Below are 16,891 nucleotides of genomic sequence, written 5' to 3'. Positions count from 1 at the left end.
CTTTAGTGTGAGTGGGTGAAAACAAAGTTGTGCACATACACATTTTAAATCTATGTATCTGTATTTATGACGGTTTCAAGTGTTTACCTGTACGTCATATGTGCCATTCATCATGACGGCCCTGTGCGGTTGAATGTGAATATCTGGTCTCGTCTTCCCCAACTCTTTGGCTTGGATCCTCTGGCCCTGTCCTGCCTGTATATCTGGGAGCAGAAACACATGCAGGGGTCAGACGTGTAGAATCAGATAAACACAGAGCGGTCAGACTGCCAGAGACACAAAAATATCAGTATATGTCTGGGAAGAAGGGGAGCTTTTAGATCAACAATCAACAAGTTGTTGTAGCAGGAAACTGATGCAATCGGAGCATACAGAAAAACAATTTTACAAAATCATAATAAATGAAATCTAGCCTTACAATTTAAGAACACTTGAAAGTGTATCCATGCTGTTTATACATTTGCAGTTATGTTAAAATAGCTGTAAATGTAAAATACCACGGATAAATAAGCATTAAAACAAGTGAAGACGTAAAGCTGGAGTTACCTAGAGGTGTGTGTTGGGGGGCCATGTTGTGGAGGGCCAGGATGTGTGTGTCGAGGGCAGCATCCTGCCGTGTGCGGTTGTGCAGACCCAGGTGATACTTCCTAAAGTGCTTCACCAGGTCAGCGGGGTCGTTGCCATAGTAACCGTAACCGCACACGTTGCACTTGAAGTCCTGGAGTTTTGGAGAGGGGCTGGAGGAAAGTGGAGGGGTGTCGGTTGTCGACTCCTCCCCTCCTTCCTGTCTGGGGAGGAGGTGGGGAGCAGAGAGATGATCTGCCTCCCCTCTGTCTCTGTCGCTCCTCTCCCCTTCCTCTACCCCCTTCTCCCCATCCTCAGCCTCCGACTGGCTCTCGGGTCTGTCAGTCAACGCCGCTCCCACCTGTCTGGCTCTCCCCCCTCCTCTTCTCCTACTCCCTCCTCTCTCCTCATTGCTGTAGCGCTCGCCAACGGATGAAGGAGAGACAGACGAGGACACGCACTCGCTCTCTCCCTCTTCCTCTTCCTGCTCCTCATCTCCTCTGATCCGGTCGGAGGATTCTGGTTCGGAGGGTCGGTTTATTCGTTCGGCCTCCGCTCCTACTCTCCCCTCCTCCTCTCCTTCCTCTTCCTCTTCTCCTGCTGGCCTCCTCCCCTCTTCTTCCTCCTCCTCCTCCTCACCTCCCACACTCCGGATAGGGGGATTCTTCTTCCTCACCATCTCTGAAAAATTAAGAGAGAGAAAAAGTGATTTTTTATGTTTTGTTGTTCGGTTGATATGTTGGCCTTGACTAAAACATAAAGGCCATACATTGTTTATGAATACAAGATCTGCTTGAGATGAAAATATCGAGCAGATTTTCATAATCCCTTTAAATCAAGACACTAAGAGATCCAAGGTGTCTGCACAACTCAAAAACAATGCTCTGGATTACAGACACAAACGCATGCAAATACAGTTTCTGACAATGATGTATGTGTACAGCATAGCTTTGATTCAATTTACCGACTTCTTTGAACGCTTAAATCTGCGACAATCCTCAACCACAAACCTCGTCAAAGAAAAACAGTCCCAGCAAATCAGAAACATCTCAGCTGTGAGACATTTTTCCAGGGGTGTGTGTGGCGATGTTTCTCGCATCCTTGCAAGTGCAACTTTTTTTGCCTTTTTATCCCTCGCTTAAACCAGGGAGTGAATCTTTTTATCGTTATGGAAACCATCCGTGAGAATCTTCAACGCATGACCACATCAAAACGCAAACCATATCAGAGGGACGGAGAGGGAGGGGTGGTGGAGAGAGGGTGAGGCAGAAATGGGGGAGACAGGGAGATGAGAGCGAGACAGGGAGAGAGGCCAACAGACAACCACATCAAAACCACACACCCAATATCAGCAAGATGGATGAACGAGGCGGCAGACTGCAATTCATCCCCTCAAGCACTCCAAATGTCTCTTTCTTTCCTGCATCTCTGCCTTTCATTCATTTTCTGGCTCCCAAAATTCTCATTTTCTCAACTCTCCTGCGTCACCTCCTGTCCTTCATTTTCCCTCCTCTTCTTTATTCTCCTTTTAAATCCCATTATTCAGATTTTTCTCTACATCAACCCCTCTCCACCATTATAATCAGTGTAAAATGCCCTTTCAAGCTAAAAGAAGCACTTACTAATGCATGTACCTTACGTTTCAGTCCGTTATTTAAAATTCTCTATTGACCCTCTTTCGCATTTCAGAATAATTGCGACAATAATTTCAGTAATTCCGTCATTAAAATCTTTCTTTCTGTTGCTGCCATCTCCCCCCTCTGTTGTCCCTCTTCCCCTACCGTCCCTCCCCTCCCCTCCTTCCCTTATAATCACTATACAAAGCCATCAAATATCTTACCATGTGTTTTATGTTAAACCATAATGTTCCTTTTGTTTGAAAAGAGAACAATTGTGGTCGTTCTGTTCACAACAGTCATGACAGAGAGATACTGTGTGTGTGTGTGTGTGTGTGTGTGTGTGTGTGTGTGTGTGTGTGTGTGTGTGTGTGTGTGTGTGTGTGTGTGTGTGTGTGTGTGTGTGAGCAAGCATGTTTATTTGTGGTCATTCAGTTCATATTCAGTGGTAGTCCCAGTCAACCCATTGACCCATAGGCTGCTACTTTGTATGTATATGTTTGTGTGTGTGTGTGTGTGTGTGTGTGTGTGTGTGTGTGTGTGTGTGTGTGTGTGTGTGTGTGTGTGTGTGTGTGTGTGTGTGTGTGTGTGTGTGTGTGTGTGTGTGTGTGTGTGGTAATAAACACAGTGAAACCCAACAGACGCCTGATGGACGCCAACAACTGATCACTTTTAGATCAATACAATATGAGGGGGAAACACACTGAATGTGTGTGTGTGTGTATGTATGTATGTATGTATGTGTGTATGTGTGTGTGTGTGTGTCTGTGTCTGTGTGTGTCTGTGTGAGTAATGCATGTTTGATGATGTGTGTGGAGATAGCATGCGTGCGACCCTGTGACTGACTGTGTGTTAGTGTGAGAGATAAATGCTTGTTGTCCTTTACTGATAGCAGACTGCAAACACTCACACGCTTCTAAAGGAAGAGAAGGACAAGGGAATGTAGTTGAGAACAGATAATCACAAAACCCCAAACAAACACATGTGGATGGACATACAAATATTTTAATGACCCTGTTTTAACAACCCTGTAATGTAATCCAGTGAATTAAGAAGAAAAAGAGAAGATAAAATACACACAGAGAAAAAGAGCAGTACTCTCTTTGTTGAATCCAATTTTCTCTATATAGCCTTTATAGTATTTTACCATTTTTTCTCTTTCCTTCTTTCTCTACCATACAACTATTAAAATAAAGCAATTTATGTCTGAAAGGGCCCACGCCTAGACCAGCCCTGGCACTCACTGTGTGTGTGTGTGTGAGAGCAGGGAGCAGAGGAAAATCTCATCTGATGTTCACCACACCCAGTCAGAATTCATCATTCACACACACACACACACACACACACACACACACACACACACACACACACACACACACACACACACACACACACACACACACACACACACACACACACACACACACACACACACACACACACACACACACACACACACACACACACACACACACACACACACACACACACACACACACACACACACACACACACACACACACACACACACACACACACACACACACACACACACACACACACACAGTGGAAAACTACAGATCGTTGTGGTAAAGCAATGAAGCTGAGATCCCGACATAAGAAGCCCTGACTGACCTAACTGTGTTTCCATCTGCCCCCTATGATTTCAGCGATGACTCAAAAAGTTTCATCGAAAAGCTAATGAGAAAATTATGAAGAGTTTTAGTGAAGAGAACAGGAAGGGAATTAGTAAGAGTGACATTGCCTTCTCTCATTTATTGACATTGGCATCGCTGGTTAATTTGCATATGGCTGCTGCGCTCCAGGATGTCGGCAAGAGGAAGAGGTGTGTGTTAAAAGACTGTGCCATATGTGCCTGTTTCTGGATGTGTGTGTGTGTCGCAGTACTGCCTTTGTCTGCTTCAGGCTGTATACACAGACTGGAACCATTACTATCAACTACAATTAGGTACAACCCACCACAACATACCACATAACAACTACTGCTACTAGCTACAATTAGACCCTATATACCACAATGGCCTCAACACCACAGAGAGGATAAATGTGACAGTTAATCATTTCCATCAAGTACAATTAGTCCCGATGCAAGTGAGGCTTTTATCTTAAATTGCCAACAATCACCTCAAGACATCCACTGGAGGAGTCACTGAGGGGGTTGGGATGTTTCTGTCAGTCAGATATCTGAACAAGGTAAGGGTAAATCGATTGTGTCATCTGTTAAAAGGTTATTTATCGCTGTTTGGTTATTTGATCACAGTTGCCCCGCTATTAATCCCTCCAACAAGATTTGATTTCACCCAACTTGCTTGTTTTTTTACAACCAAAGTTAAAATAAAAACCTCTATGGTACTCAATTCCCATAACTTCAAAAGAAATCAGGGAAAAAAAAGTTAATATTAAAAATCTGTTTCAAAATAATTTTGGGACATAATTGTATGATAAATCAATCCAAAAAATAAGATAAAATAAATAAATGGTGGGCTTCAATTCTCCATCCAATGATTTCAGCACCATAAATGAAAATGGATGGTAAATCTCTACCATCAAATCAAAAGGGTCTTGGTGTTTCATGTAACGTTGGAGTTGTGCGAATGTTATGCAACGCCGATACAACCACATAATGTGTTCAGGATTATCACAGAGCACCAGAAGAAGACTAAAATTAATGTAGCTCATGAGAAATCAAAGAAAGTCTTTTTCATTCAGAGCCAAATTTAGATCCCACTAATGGAAGAAATAGATTACCAGTAAATTTCAACTGTCATAATCCAGTGACTCCAAGCTGATTCTCTAAATGCATATTATGAAGTCAGCGTAATGGATGGGTTTGATAGGGTATCTTCACACAGTCACATATTTCTGCTGCCTTCAGATAGCTCTGTTCTTCCCTTTCCCGTGGGACAGCTGTAGTTGGCATCTCAATCTTTCATAAACAAAGGATTAATGTGCAACATATGAAGAAATAACGCTAAAGGCAAGGTCTTGTTACACTGAGTGATCCCTCTCAAGCTTTCCTTTCTTTTTCTCAATCTGCGTCATTCTGTCTCTTCTTATTATCGTCTCACATCTTTGTGCCTACATTTCCTCCGTCCTAACGTGATCTTGTACTGCCATCTCTGTCCATGTGATTCCATGTTAGTTGATGAAAAGGTAGATATGTGAGTTACAAGTGAGGGTACACTGAGGAGAGAAATACCAGAGGATAGAAGGGGCAAAGGGGAGGAAAAAGGTAAGGACTTTTAATTAAAATAAAAGCAAAGATAGGAAGTGGAAGGAGGACAGGAGCTTCAAGAGGCGGAGACAGTAAAGAGAATATTTTTTCTTAATTTAAAAAGAAAAAAGAGAGATTGTCTGGGGAAATGGACGGATAGAAACTGGAGCAAAGGATATAAAAAAGGCAGGAAGCAAAAAGCAGATGAGCTCGACATACTAATAAGCATCCCCAAAAGGTGGATCACTATTATAATATCTACTTTAAAACTTCCCCTAATCTCCAAAGTGAGTATGCATTACGGCACAATGCTTTTGAAGTTACTCCAGCAAAAATGATATCCTTTTACAAAAACCTTTGAACAGATTTTGGGAGTATTTTGTCTGAGATATCAAGATGGATTTGTGTGTCAGGTCATCTGATTGCACCATAATGCTTCTGAAACCCACTGTGAAGCTTCCTGGGTCAGTTTAACTAATAAAATAGTGGTCATGTTCTTAATTCATTTTGTTTAAGGTGATAGAAAGCTTGAAGAAAGAAAGGCGGTGAGTAAGTATGTGTGGACATGTGGGGATGAGCTGTCCTGGCCAAATGGCACACTGAATAAATTACACAGATTCACTAGGAGTGAAAAATAATCAAATTAGCTGGATTAATCTGAGAGCAAACTGAATTCATAACATATCCGTACTTCCTCCTTTCCATCCACTAAAGATATGGTTGGATATGTGAGCAGAAAGGTAATGTTCAGAGAATAATTTAAAAACTGCAAAACTAAAAGAAAATGTCCTTCACAATTAATGACACCTTAAAATTGTTTTGTTTGCTAACACCCAAGACAGAAAAAAGCATAATTTCTCATAATTGAGGAAATAGAAACATCAGATGTTTTGGGTTATTGCATTGTAATGCTACGGAATAATTTTCTTAACATATTAGATGAACTAACAAATAATTTTACCAATAATATCCAATAATTTGAAACAACAAAATAAAAGGACATTTCAGAATATCAAGAAATACACTATATAGGTAAATTAAGTTTTTTGTTCGCTGACCATGCTTGAATATTGTTTCTCTACCTCGAATAGATACCACTAGTGTCAAATTTCTAAAACATAACACTTCCTGAATAAAGGGATTTCCCTGGAGGGACCAGCTGTTGTTGTTATTGTTGCAAATGTTTAAGCCTTCATGACTGTGTTGCATCCCTCCGCCGTCATATATTCACATGAAAACGTCACAGATTATTACCTGCAGGACAGCCACTGAAGCACAACATGGCAGTCACGCTGAAGTGGCTTGTAGCTTTAGGATACGCCTCAGTGAAAGCAGCTGAAGAACTTATTAATGAAAGCTCGACATGACCGTTTCAGTAGCCACACAGACACAACAGATCAGACCGTGAAACCGAGCCTATTTAGAGCGGTGGGATAATAATAGAAATTGTCCACAAGTGTACAACGCTTTGCTGTGATTAGTTCAAGCTTTGGATTAGAGAATGAGTGAAAAACAGGGATGTGAGGTGGGGTAGAGTCAGAATTTCAGTTTTTGAGGAACAAGTAATAGCTTGGAATTGATTTTGCAGAGGCAGAAGTCTAATTGGAGTTAGAGAGGGGGGTTAAGAGAGAAACAGAAGGAGGGAGAGAGTGGAGGACATCATAAAATCAGTGCGAGACAGAGTCCACCTGCCATTTTAAGACTAAAAGCTTTCAGTTGCCTGCAAGGCCCCTAATCAATGCCAGAAGTCTCACACACACACACACACACACACACACACACACACACACACACACACACACACACACACACACACACACACACACACACACACACACACACACACACACACACACACACACACACTTCATCTGTTGGGTAGCTGAGGCCGTATTCAGCCCTGCCAAGGATCAAGCAAATCACTCACACTCACACACACACACACCCCCCCCCCCCCCCGATGTGTAGGACTCATTTGTAATGGGGTAACAGCATGCAAAATATGTCATCTTAAATGTCAAACTTAATCAGAGGTTCACATTTCAATACCTCCCTCTGTTTCTTCTCCTCCTCCGCCTTCTCTTTGCTTACTTCTCTATGTAGTGGTCTCCTCCACACATACAAAAAAACACACACACACACTAATCGATGTTTTGAACACACCTCCCTCTCTCTGCTCCTCTCCCTATCTGTCCATCTTTCATCTCACTCTCTCAATTAATCTCTCGCTCCCGCCCACTCCTGTACGTTTCCCCCTCCCTCCTCTGTGCTGCGGTCTCTTAATCTCCATTTCTCTACTCCACTCCGGGCTATCCTTACACAAACCTCCATGTGTGTGTAGGAATGTGTGTGTGTGTGTGAGTGTGTGTGTGTGTGTGTGTGTGTGTGTGTGTGTGTGTGTGTGTGTGTGTGTGTGTGTGTGTGTGTGTGTGTGTGTGTGTGTGTGTGTGAGTGTGTGTGTGTGCAAACTTGTAAATGTTGATAGCAGGGCTTTAGTTCTGTGTTGTTTGTTTTTTAAATATGGAAGTGATTTAATGTTTATGCATCCTGCTACTTGTTTTCATTATGAGTTCAAATAGACATCATTCAAATAAGAATACTATGTTTCTTAAAGCTAGATGTCATGCTATCTAGCTTCTATCTGAATATCTTCAGTTTGAGATGGAGGAACAACTTTCAAAATCATTATTTTAATACCAGGTCTTGTAGTAACTACGTCTAGTAATACGTATTTTAATATATTCAGTATAAACAACAATGAGCACAATCATACCTGCGATTCTCATACCAACAAAGTAACAAAAACTACTATTTATGCAGTTTTATCTGATGTGTTTGAATTTATTTTGATCTTAGCTTTCACAAATCCTTTTCTCTTTGCTTCGTGTTAAGCAATGTTGATTGAGACACATATTTCTAAGACTGGAGAAGAAACAAAATTTGCCTTTTAGCGAAAGATCTTAAATGATCCGTGTTGATCTGCAGATCTTGATTGCTTATGATCTCTTTTTTTCTTTTTCTTTTATTATACAATAAAAGAAAAATGATTAAAACAAATAAGTAATCAATATTGTGCTCAATTACCTGCTGTAAAAGTGCTCACAGCTACACAGCAGAAAACACAGATCCAAAAACAAATAGTGGAAGTTACCCCCCCCCTAAAAAAAACCTCACAGACCCCTTGGGGAAGACCGCATGAATTCTTTATGAAGAGAAATACACACTCACGGTCTACCCCCCCAAAACCCTACTGAACAAACTTTATTAAAAGTCTATTAGAGGAGTCTGACCTCGAATTTTGGACATTGGATTTCTGCACCACACAGGGTCTGGGAAGCAGAGTACTGTATCGTGTGTGTGTGTGTGTGTGTGTGTGTGTGTGTGTGTATGTGTATGTGTATGTGTATGTGTATGTGTATGTGTGTGTGTGTGTGTGTGTGTGTGTGTGTGTGTGTGTGTGTGTGTGCTTGGGTGTGTCTGTAATACTCTGTAGGGGGTCTGTTTAGCCCTTTGGGAAGTTAAAGGCAGCACTGGTTAACTCTAGTTTCACACACACATGGACACATAACTGGAGCTGTGCAGAATAACCATTGTCTTTCGGCTACTGAGAATCTTTGGTATTAGAACGCTGCTGTAGTGAAGTGCACTTCTCAAACTACTGTGAAAGGGTGTTCCCCACCTCCCTCATGGGAGATTCTCTTCACTGGCCTACAATTTGAAACAGCTACATTTCTGCATGCTTCTAAGCTCAATTAACTCTTTTACTTTACAACACAGAAAAGAAAGAGAAATGTTACAAGTGACAGAAACCGACTTTTCCCACTGTGACTTACTCAGCATGAAACAAACTAGCTGTTTTCATCTGCAAAGGCAAATGTCTAAGTGCTTTGCAAACACCATGGGACGCACGCTCTGTAAAACTTAATTTTGAAGTGTGTGCTGAGGCCCACAGGTGGGTCAAGGGAGCATTAAAACAGGTTGCTCAGCTTCTCTGACGGAACCTTTTGGAACCTATTAGGCTGTCCAAGCTTTCCTATTCAAATCACGAGAGGGAAGCACGTTAAAACAAGGTATTTTTTTTAGCTTAGCTTATACAATTCACTCTCTGTGTGTTTGTGAGAATATTTCAATGAAATAGCTGCCACGAGGTTGGTGGTTCAGTTCCCAATGGGGCTATAAATGATGCTGAAATAAATCAGTATTACATCACACACACATATGAAGGCCACTAGTACAGAAATGATATGCATGTGCAGGTGTATGGCCATCTATGTGTATGTGTGTGTGTTTCTGAATCTGCTCAGCAATCTGTAAGTAATACAGTGAAACAGAAGACACACAGAGGCGCAGACTATATATCTCTTCTGCTATTTCAATAATCTGTGACCTGAGAGTTTATAAGACTCAATAGTCTGGCCTCTGGAATGACTGTCTGGATTCTGACTTCACTCACACTCTCACACACACTTCGTGCACACACACACACACACACACACACACACACACACACACACACACACACACACACACACACACACACACACACACACACACACACACACACACACACACACACACACACACACACACACACACACACACACACACACACACACACACACACACACACACACACACACACACACACACACACACACACACACAGAGCTCCCCTGCTATGGTCCTTATAGCATAATCTGTCTGTGTGTGAATGTGTCTGTGGAGCATACCATGTGTGTGTGGTCACGTCTAAGAAAGCTACTTTAAAAATGGATCCCCCTTCGTCTCTTTCTCTCTACACCACCGTGATGCCACCTTTACTATTTTAACTGTGCTAAACAAATTGTCGTCAACAGTTAAATGTGTTTGTGTATGTAGTGTGTGAAATCAGCTCAGCGATACTTCTTAAAACTTTCTTGGGGATGCAGAGTTACACACATGTTGGAACATTGAAACCACAAACTGCCAGAGGTGTTTATAATAATGATTGCTCGACGTGCTGTCAAAAAATGGAGATTGACGAGGAGAAAAGAAACTTCTGGAGCATACAAAAATCTAATTTCTTTTAAGTTTATCTACCCAGATAAGTGCCGGACTTCAAAATGTATTAACAAATCCTTCAATACAAACTCACACAACAAGTACACACACACTCACACACTTCTGCAGCAACCTCAATTGAATTCATAGTCATAGTCGTAATTAATGATTAAAACCACTTTAATATGGCCACATTAAAAGATTAGTTCCACCATTTGCATCTCATCATTGACATTATTTAAAAATAATCCAACTTCATTAAATCCTCATTTAGCTCCTTCCTGAACATTAACTTAGCACCACACGCACCCACACACACACACCCACACCCACACACACACTCTGTATCTGCTTCACGACATGTTTGAACTGACAATATATAGATACACAATATAAACACAAAAGAAAAACATATCAATTACATCATTACTTAAATTGACAAAACAGAGGTTTGTAAGAGTCCGTCTCAGGATATTGATTTAATGTTAAACTATCACAAACAGTTGTGCTGCACACTGCGGTGGAAACTCACACCTAACAAACGGTCAGAAAGCCAGTAACAGTTTGGCATCACACAAACACCGCATGCTGTGTAGCAGCTGCATGGAAAGGCTGCATATTTTTTGAAGGTTTTCCATACATAATTCAGGTTATTTTGGGTTTGATTATTTTGTCGGGGGAATTAAGTTATAGTTTCCTGGTCCTGGTTTCTGTCTTGCAAATTAAACCTGTTAAAATTCAATTAGAAACCTAGACTTAAAGGGATTTATTTTCAAAAGGAAAAAAAATAATTATAGTAAGAAATCAGGCTTCCAACTGCTGTCAACACATACAGAGGTGTGCGTGTGCTTGTGTGTGTGTGTATGTGTGTGTGTGTGTGTGTGTGTGTGTGTGTGTCTACAGTGAGCTAATCACATATTTTACACATTTGCTCCTACTTGACAGTTGTTTCCTGATGAACCTGTGCCGTTCGTACACACACAGTACAGTACAGAATATCTTCTCTGGTTTGTACCCAAGCTGGCAAGATTGATTGGTTCCTGTATCTGGTCTGGAAGTGACCCTGTATTAAACAACACCACGATTGGCTATCATCAGGTAGTTGATCAAATAGAATTAATAGGACATTTGCATTTTGTCTAGCTTTTCTTTCCATTTCCCCCTGTAGTGCACCTTTTACATCCATGCAGCTCCACCTGGGCCCGCCTGCAGCACCGGGTCTCATTAACCCTTTAGCTACAAGTTTGTTGGTGTGATCAGCCTCTTACTTTTCTAATAAAAGGCAGATGCTTCAGAGTGAAAGACTGAAGGACATATAAAAGATGAAGAAGGGGGAAACTTTCACACTTGGCAAAGAAAGAGAGGAGCACATGAAAGAAGACTTTCACACCTTCCCCTTCTCTGTTGCTTCTCTTCACTGTTTTATTCACTCTTTGCTACCGTTTCTCCTGCTAGCGCAAGTGTGTGTGTAGGTGTGTTCATATATATATGTATAGCGGAGACTTGACAACTTCCTCTCAACTTCCTGTGATCAGAGCTCGGGGGTTGCTGGGGGACAACCAGGAATACACACACACGCAAACGCACACACACACACACACACACACACACACACAAACGCACGCACGCACGCACGCACACCAAGTGGGTTGTAGAAATGTGAGTAGACTAAACCACAAACTTGCATTTTAAGTTAGTGAATAACAATCCATTCAAGAAAAAAAACATATACGTTTGTATATTTCTGTAAAATACATATTTCCTTGAAATCTCATTAAATTACAGTACAAAAAAGTATGCAACAATTTCACACTGTATCAACAATGTAGGCTAGTTCACAATTTGACATAATACATACACTTTCGTGCACAAAACTGACATACACACATTTTCATTCACACTCACACACACCAAAAAAGAGGAAGGAGGTGGCCGACTGCCTCATATTTCACAAGAAATGCTGAGATTCAATCACTTAAAACACATGTGCATTTGAGTGTGTCTACATATAATAAAGAAAGATGGAGACAGATTGTGGTCTTTACAAATTTTTGAGGCACACTTCTTTTTTTTTTTAATGGCAGAAGATATCCTCAGCCCAAGACACACACAGCAACATGCACACACACACACACACACACACACACACACATGTGAATGGGCACTGAGACAGTTTAGAAAGCCTTGAGGCTCAGTCTGAGCTTTCATTTCCTCTATCCCGCATAACAACCAACGTATACACACACGCACATGAGTACACACACACACACACACACACACACACACACACGGCGGATGGCTATGAGACTGTTGGCCTGCTCAGAGGAACTACAGATAGACAACTAGCTCTGAGAGAATTAATACAAAACCCATTCTGAATTCAAACCAGCCAGACAAATTTAAAAATTCGGAAAAGTATAGAAATAACAACTATTTCACATTACCGACAGGGCTGCACAATTATGTGTATAAGGATAATCCCAGCAATGGAATCATAATCATGGATCACAGCCAATGGCAATGCAGGATCCCAATGCGTTCATTTTACAGCATTAAACTAGAAAGGCAACAGTATAAGCATTCACTTTGAATTTACATAATGTGTATAAGAAACAGAGAACAACAATGCAGTTAAATTATCGGGTCGAGTCTCATTGAATTTAAGTGTTTTCAAAAAGGGTGAAGTTTTTGTTTTGAATTTCATCACTCTCTTACAAGAGCAGATTTTTTTGAGGAAGCTCAAGGTAAATCATCTTATTTCTATTATATCTATCTTAATTAATGTACTACTTTGTGGCCCCGGTGTTAGTGATGTAGAAGCTCACATCCATCTCTGCAGATTAGCCACCACACAAACAGGCTTTTCTCACTCTTTTTCATCTTTCCTCTTCTCACACACTCGCAGTCAGACAGTGAGCTTTCCTGTGCTAGGGGAAGTTGCAGGTCGTTGTGACATCAATGTTTGAGATAACAGCTCCTTCACACACACACACACACACACACACACACACACACACACACACACACACACACACACACACACACACACACACACACACACACACACACACACACACACACACACACACACACACACACACACACACACACACACACACACACACACACACACACACACACACACACACACACACGATTCAGTTAAAGACTTATTTGTTATGTTTATTGTGATAGACAGTATTAGTATTTTGTAAACTAATTTTGTGTTGCATTGCAAATTCACAGTATATGGATTATGCTATAGTAGTGAAATTACACTTGCCTGACATTTATATGAAATGCAACACCAAATAGAATACTAAACAGTAGATTGACCTCTTTCATATGGCTTTTATGGTTAAAAAGTGTGACTGTTTGAAAGCATACCCCAAAAGAAAGTCTGTTTAGTTTGATTTATCTTGTTGTTGTTTTTTAATGTTATCTGGCATAAAAGCTGCCAACCAAACACAGTTCAACTGAAATGACTGTGTTACTGCAGCTTACACATCAAACTGCACAGCTGCTTACTCCCAGAAAGAAGGCGACAGAATGCACCTTGACCTGATTTGACATAATTCTGCATTCTCAACACGATAAAGTGAAATCGATCCCTCTTGATTATCCGTCTCATGGCGCTCTGGATGATTTTACAGAGGACAGAGGAGCTGAGGCTTTGTAAGCGAGATTAAGGTGGCGATTATTCAGGGAATGTTGTCTTGACACGGGTCCTCCGACTGAAATATCGACAGTTTTTATCGACCCTTAATCGTGGATTGTGGAGCAGACACTGGCCTCCCCTTTGCAATACACTTTAGATAATAACTTGAAAAAAAAGAGCAAACAGCGGTATTTGAAGAGCGCTCCCTGTAAACACCTGCTGTGGAAATTGACTTTGACATCAGTCTGGTTTCTACTACCTTCTGACCTGAGGGCAGACACATCAATAGACCTAACTTGTCTAATACAGAAAGCCTGCACATTTCATCATGTAGGATGAGTAGCACCACATTCGGATATCTGTGCTGTGATAAGCTGTGAGCCTTTTTAAATACATGATCAAACCAGCTATTGGTGTGGCTGTTGCTTACTTAAATAGTCTCTGCCATCAACTTAATCTGTCAAATGTAAAAGTTAAGGAAGGTGACTATAAAAACAGGAACATAACATTACAATGATATAGAAAATTGTGCAATATTTGATTTCCAAAGACATTTGCAGAATTCCTGGGGTAACGTTTTTTATTTTATTATCGCGAATGCATTGTCTATCAGCTTGCCCGGCCTCACAATAATGACGATGTCACACACGAAAAAGACAATGCTTAACACTCCCTAGCTGGCCTGTTTGATCAGAATGTATCTTATTTTAAGGGAGTGCTGAAGTCATGTGACCTTTAATAGATCAGAACACCTTAAGTAGGTCAAAGATTCACAAGAGCTTCAGGTGTGGATCAGCAATAAGAGCAAAGGCATGTCATATTTAGTTCTCACACCCATGTAAGTGCTGATACACCCTTAAGAATCCACACGCATACGTACGTATTCAAGCATGGGCGCGCACAAACCCATGGAGTTTAAGGCTTAAACTTATCTAGCTGTTACTACACCCTAAATCCTTTCATCTCTTATTTTATACCCGGCCCCGCCTTCTTTCTTCCCCTTCTTTTCATCTCTTTTTATTCTTCTCTCTAATCTCTCTGATCTATGACGCTGATGAATGACAACAAAAAAACTGCATACTCTCTGTGTGCTGCTGAGACCGTTTAATTTTTACCCTGTTCAATGTTGACTGTAATTGACAGCTGAAATGTTTTCTGCATGTTAGAAAAAAGATTTGATAGCCCCGGGGGCCGAACCACAGAAAGCATATTGTTAAATGTCAAAAATAGATAAGCATCAACAGGGAAATTAGCCAGAGGTACAATCGGCTTTCCCCCTCCATCTTCCTTTCGGCATTATTACTTGCCATCAATCATTGCCTATTGTTTCTTTGTGTTATTGTAGGCACTGTATGCATTTGAGCCATAGCCCTGAAAGTATGCATTAGATAAACAAATAAACAACCATTCTAGCTTGTTTATCCTTTGGGGTTAATTGACACAGAAATGATCAAGGCTTTTTACAATAAACCTCTCACATCTGAGGTTTAATCTATTGCGGGGGAAAAGCCGACCACAAAATTACAACCCAACCTGTCCAAAGTGCCACATACTGTATATTATTAAATGACAGAGAAATGGAAGAGATTATAAACTCCTCCTCTCATTGTTGGCCAAGTAGTTATAGGTTGATCTTTCAACCTGTCAAACCTGCAACTCTGCATGTTTCTGGCTGCGTACACAGGCATAATCCCTACAAAGAACTGTGGCTGTGGGAAAGAAAGAAGGGACACACTGATAAACAGACAGACAGATAATAAGAATGGACTCAGTTAAAAAACAAGACATATTTACTAATGTTTGTGTTATACTTCAGTTAATATTTTACAGTAAAGTGAACATCTATAAGTCACATGTTGTAGTTGCAGCTTCTGTCTCTCCAATTAAAATTGACAATGAAAGTGAGATTTGAGCAGGAGAGAGAGAGAGAGAGACAGAGAGAAAAAGAAAGAGAGAGATTTAAAAAGACAACCCAAAAGGGAAGAGACAGGGAGACAGAAACAGAACGAGATGAGAATTCATTGCCTTAAAAGCAGCTCTGAGTCAAACACTGTGATAAGAATCAGACGGCACATGCACGCAGGCACACACGATCCACCAATCCTTGCTTTGAACCTCTTTGGACAGATAAGCAGACAAGAGGTGTTCAATTACCGTTCACTTATGGTGTGTGTGTGTGTGTGTGTGTGTGTGTGTGTGTGTGTGTGTGTGTGTGTGTGTGTGTGTGTGTGTGTGTGTGTGTGTGTGTGTGTGTGTGTGTGTGTGTGTGTGTAAACGGTGAAGAGTGCAAATCAGAGATCGGGAAACAGTAAGCCAGTGTGGGACAGGAGCAGGAATGAGATTCTTTCCACCTATGTGTCATTTCCTCTCTCTCTCTCTCTCTCTCTCTCTCTCTCTCTCTGTTAATGCATTACCCCTCTCTACTCTCGCTATAATTGCACTGTAACAAGGCTTTCTATCAATATCTCTCCTTCTCCATGCGCATACCTTGCTGCCATTGGCACATCTCCCTGAAGTGATAAATGAAACCTTCCCCAATAAAAGAAAACTGATTAGTTCTGTCAAACGGAGTTAAGAATAAACACATTTTCTTATGTTTCTTGCCATCTGGTAACATGTCACTCGCTGATCAGATGAAAAGTAGTCTGATTTGAAACTCTACTCCAAATGGAGCCAGTAGGGACTCAGTGACCTTCTCCAAGTCACATTAGAAGCTGACGACTATACTGAACCTGTTGCTTTTTTTAAGGGCAACCACTTCTGTATTCATAGTGTACA

General features: G+C 41.1%; 1 protein-coding gene across 1 annotated transcript in view; it reads right to left on the bottom strand.

Moving 5' to 3' along the window:
* Nucleotides 1-16,891, bottom strand: part of trps1 (trichorhinophalangeal syndrome I) — a 104,552-nt gene that overhangs the window by 57,348 nt on the left and 30,313 nt on the right. Inside the window, exons 3-4 of the mRNA XM_063899828.1 lie at nucleotides 547-1,245; nucleotides 88-203 (exon numbers count right to left, since the gene is read on the bottom strand). Coding sequence (XP_063755898.1) covers nucleotides 88-203; nucleotides 547-1,245 — 815 coding nt within the window. The remainder of the gene's footprint in view (nucleotides 1-87; nucleotides 204-546; nucleotides 1,246-16,891) is intronic.

Source organism: Eleginops maclovinus, chromosome 13 (genome assembly GCF_036324505.1).
Source record: "Eleginops maclovinus isolate JMC-PN-2008 ecotype Puerto Natales chromosome 13, JC_Emac_rtc_rv5, whole genome shotgun sequence".
Classification (NCBI taxonomy): domain Eukaryota; kingdom Metazoa; phylum Chordata; class Actinopteri; order Perciformes; family Eleginopidae; genus Eleginops; species Eleginops maclovinus.
Note: the sequence above shows the minus strand (reverse complement) of the source record. Positions and strands in the feature narration are given on the sequence as shown.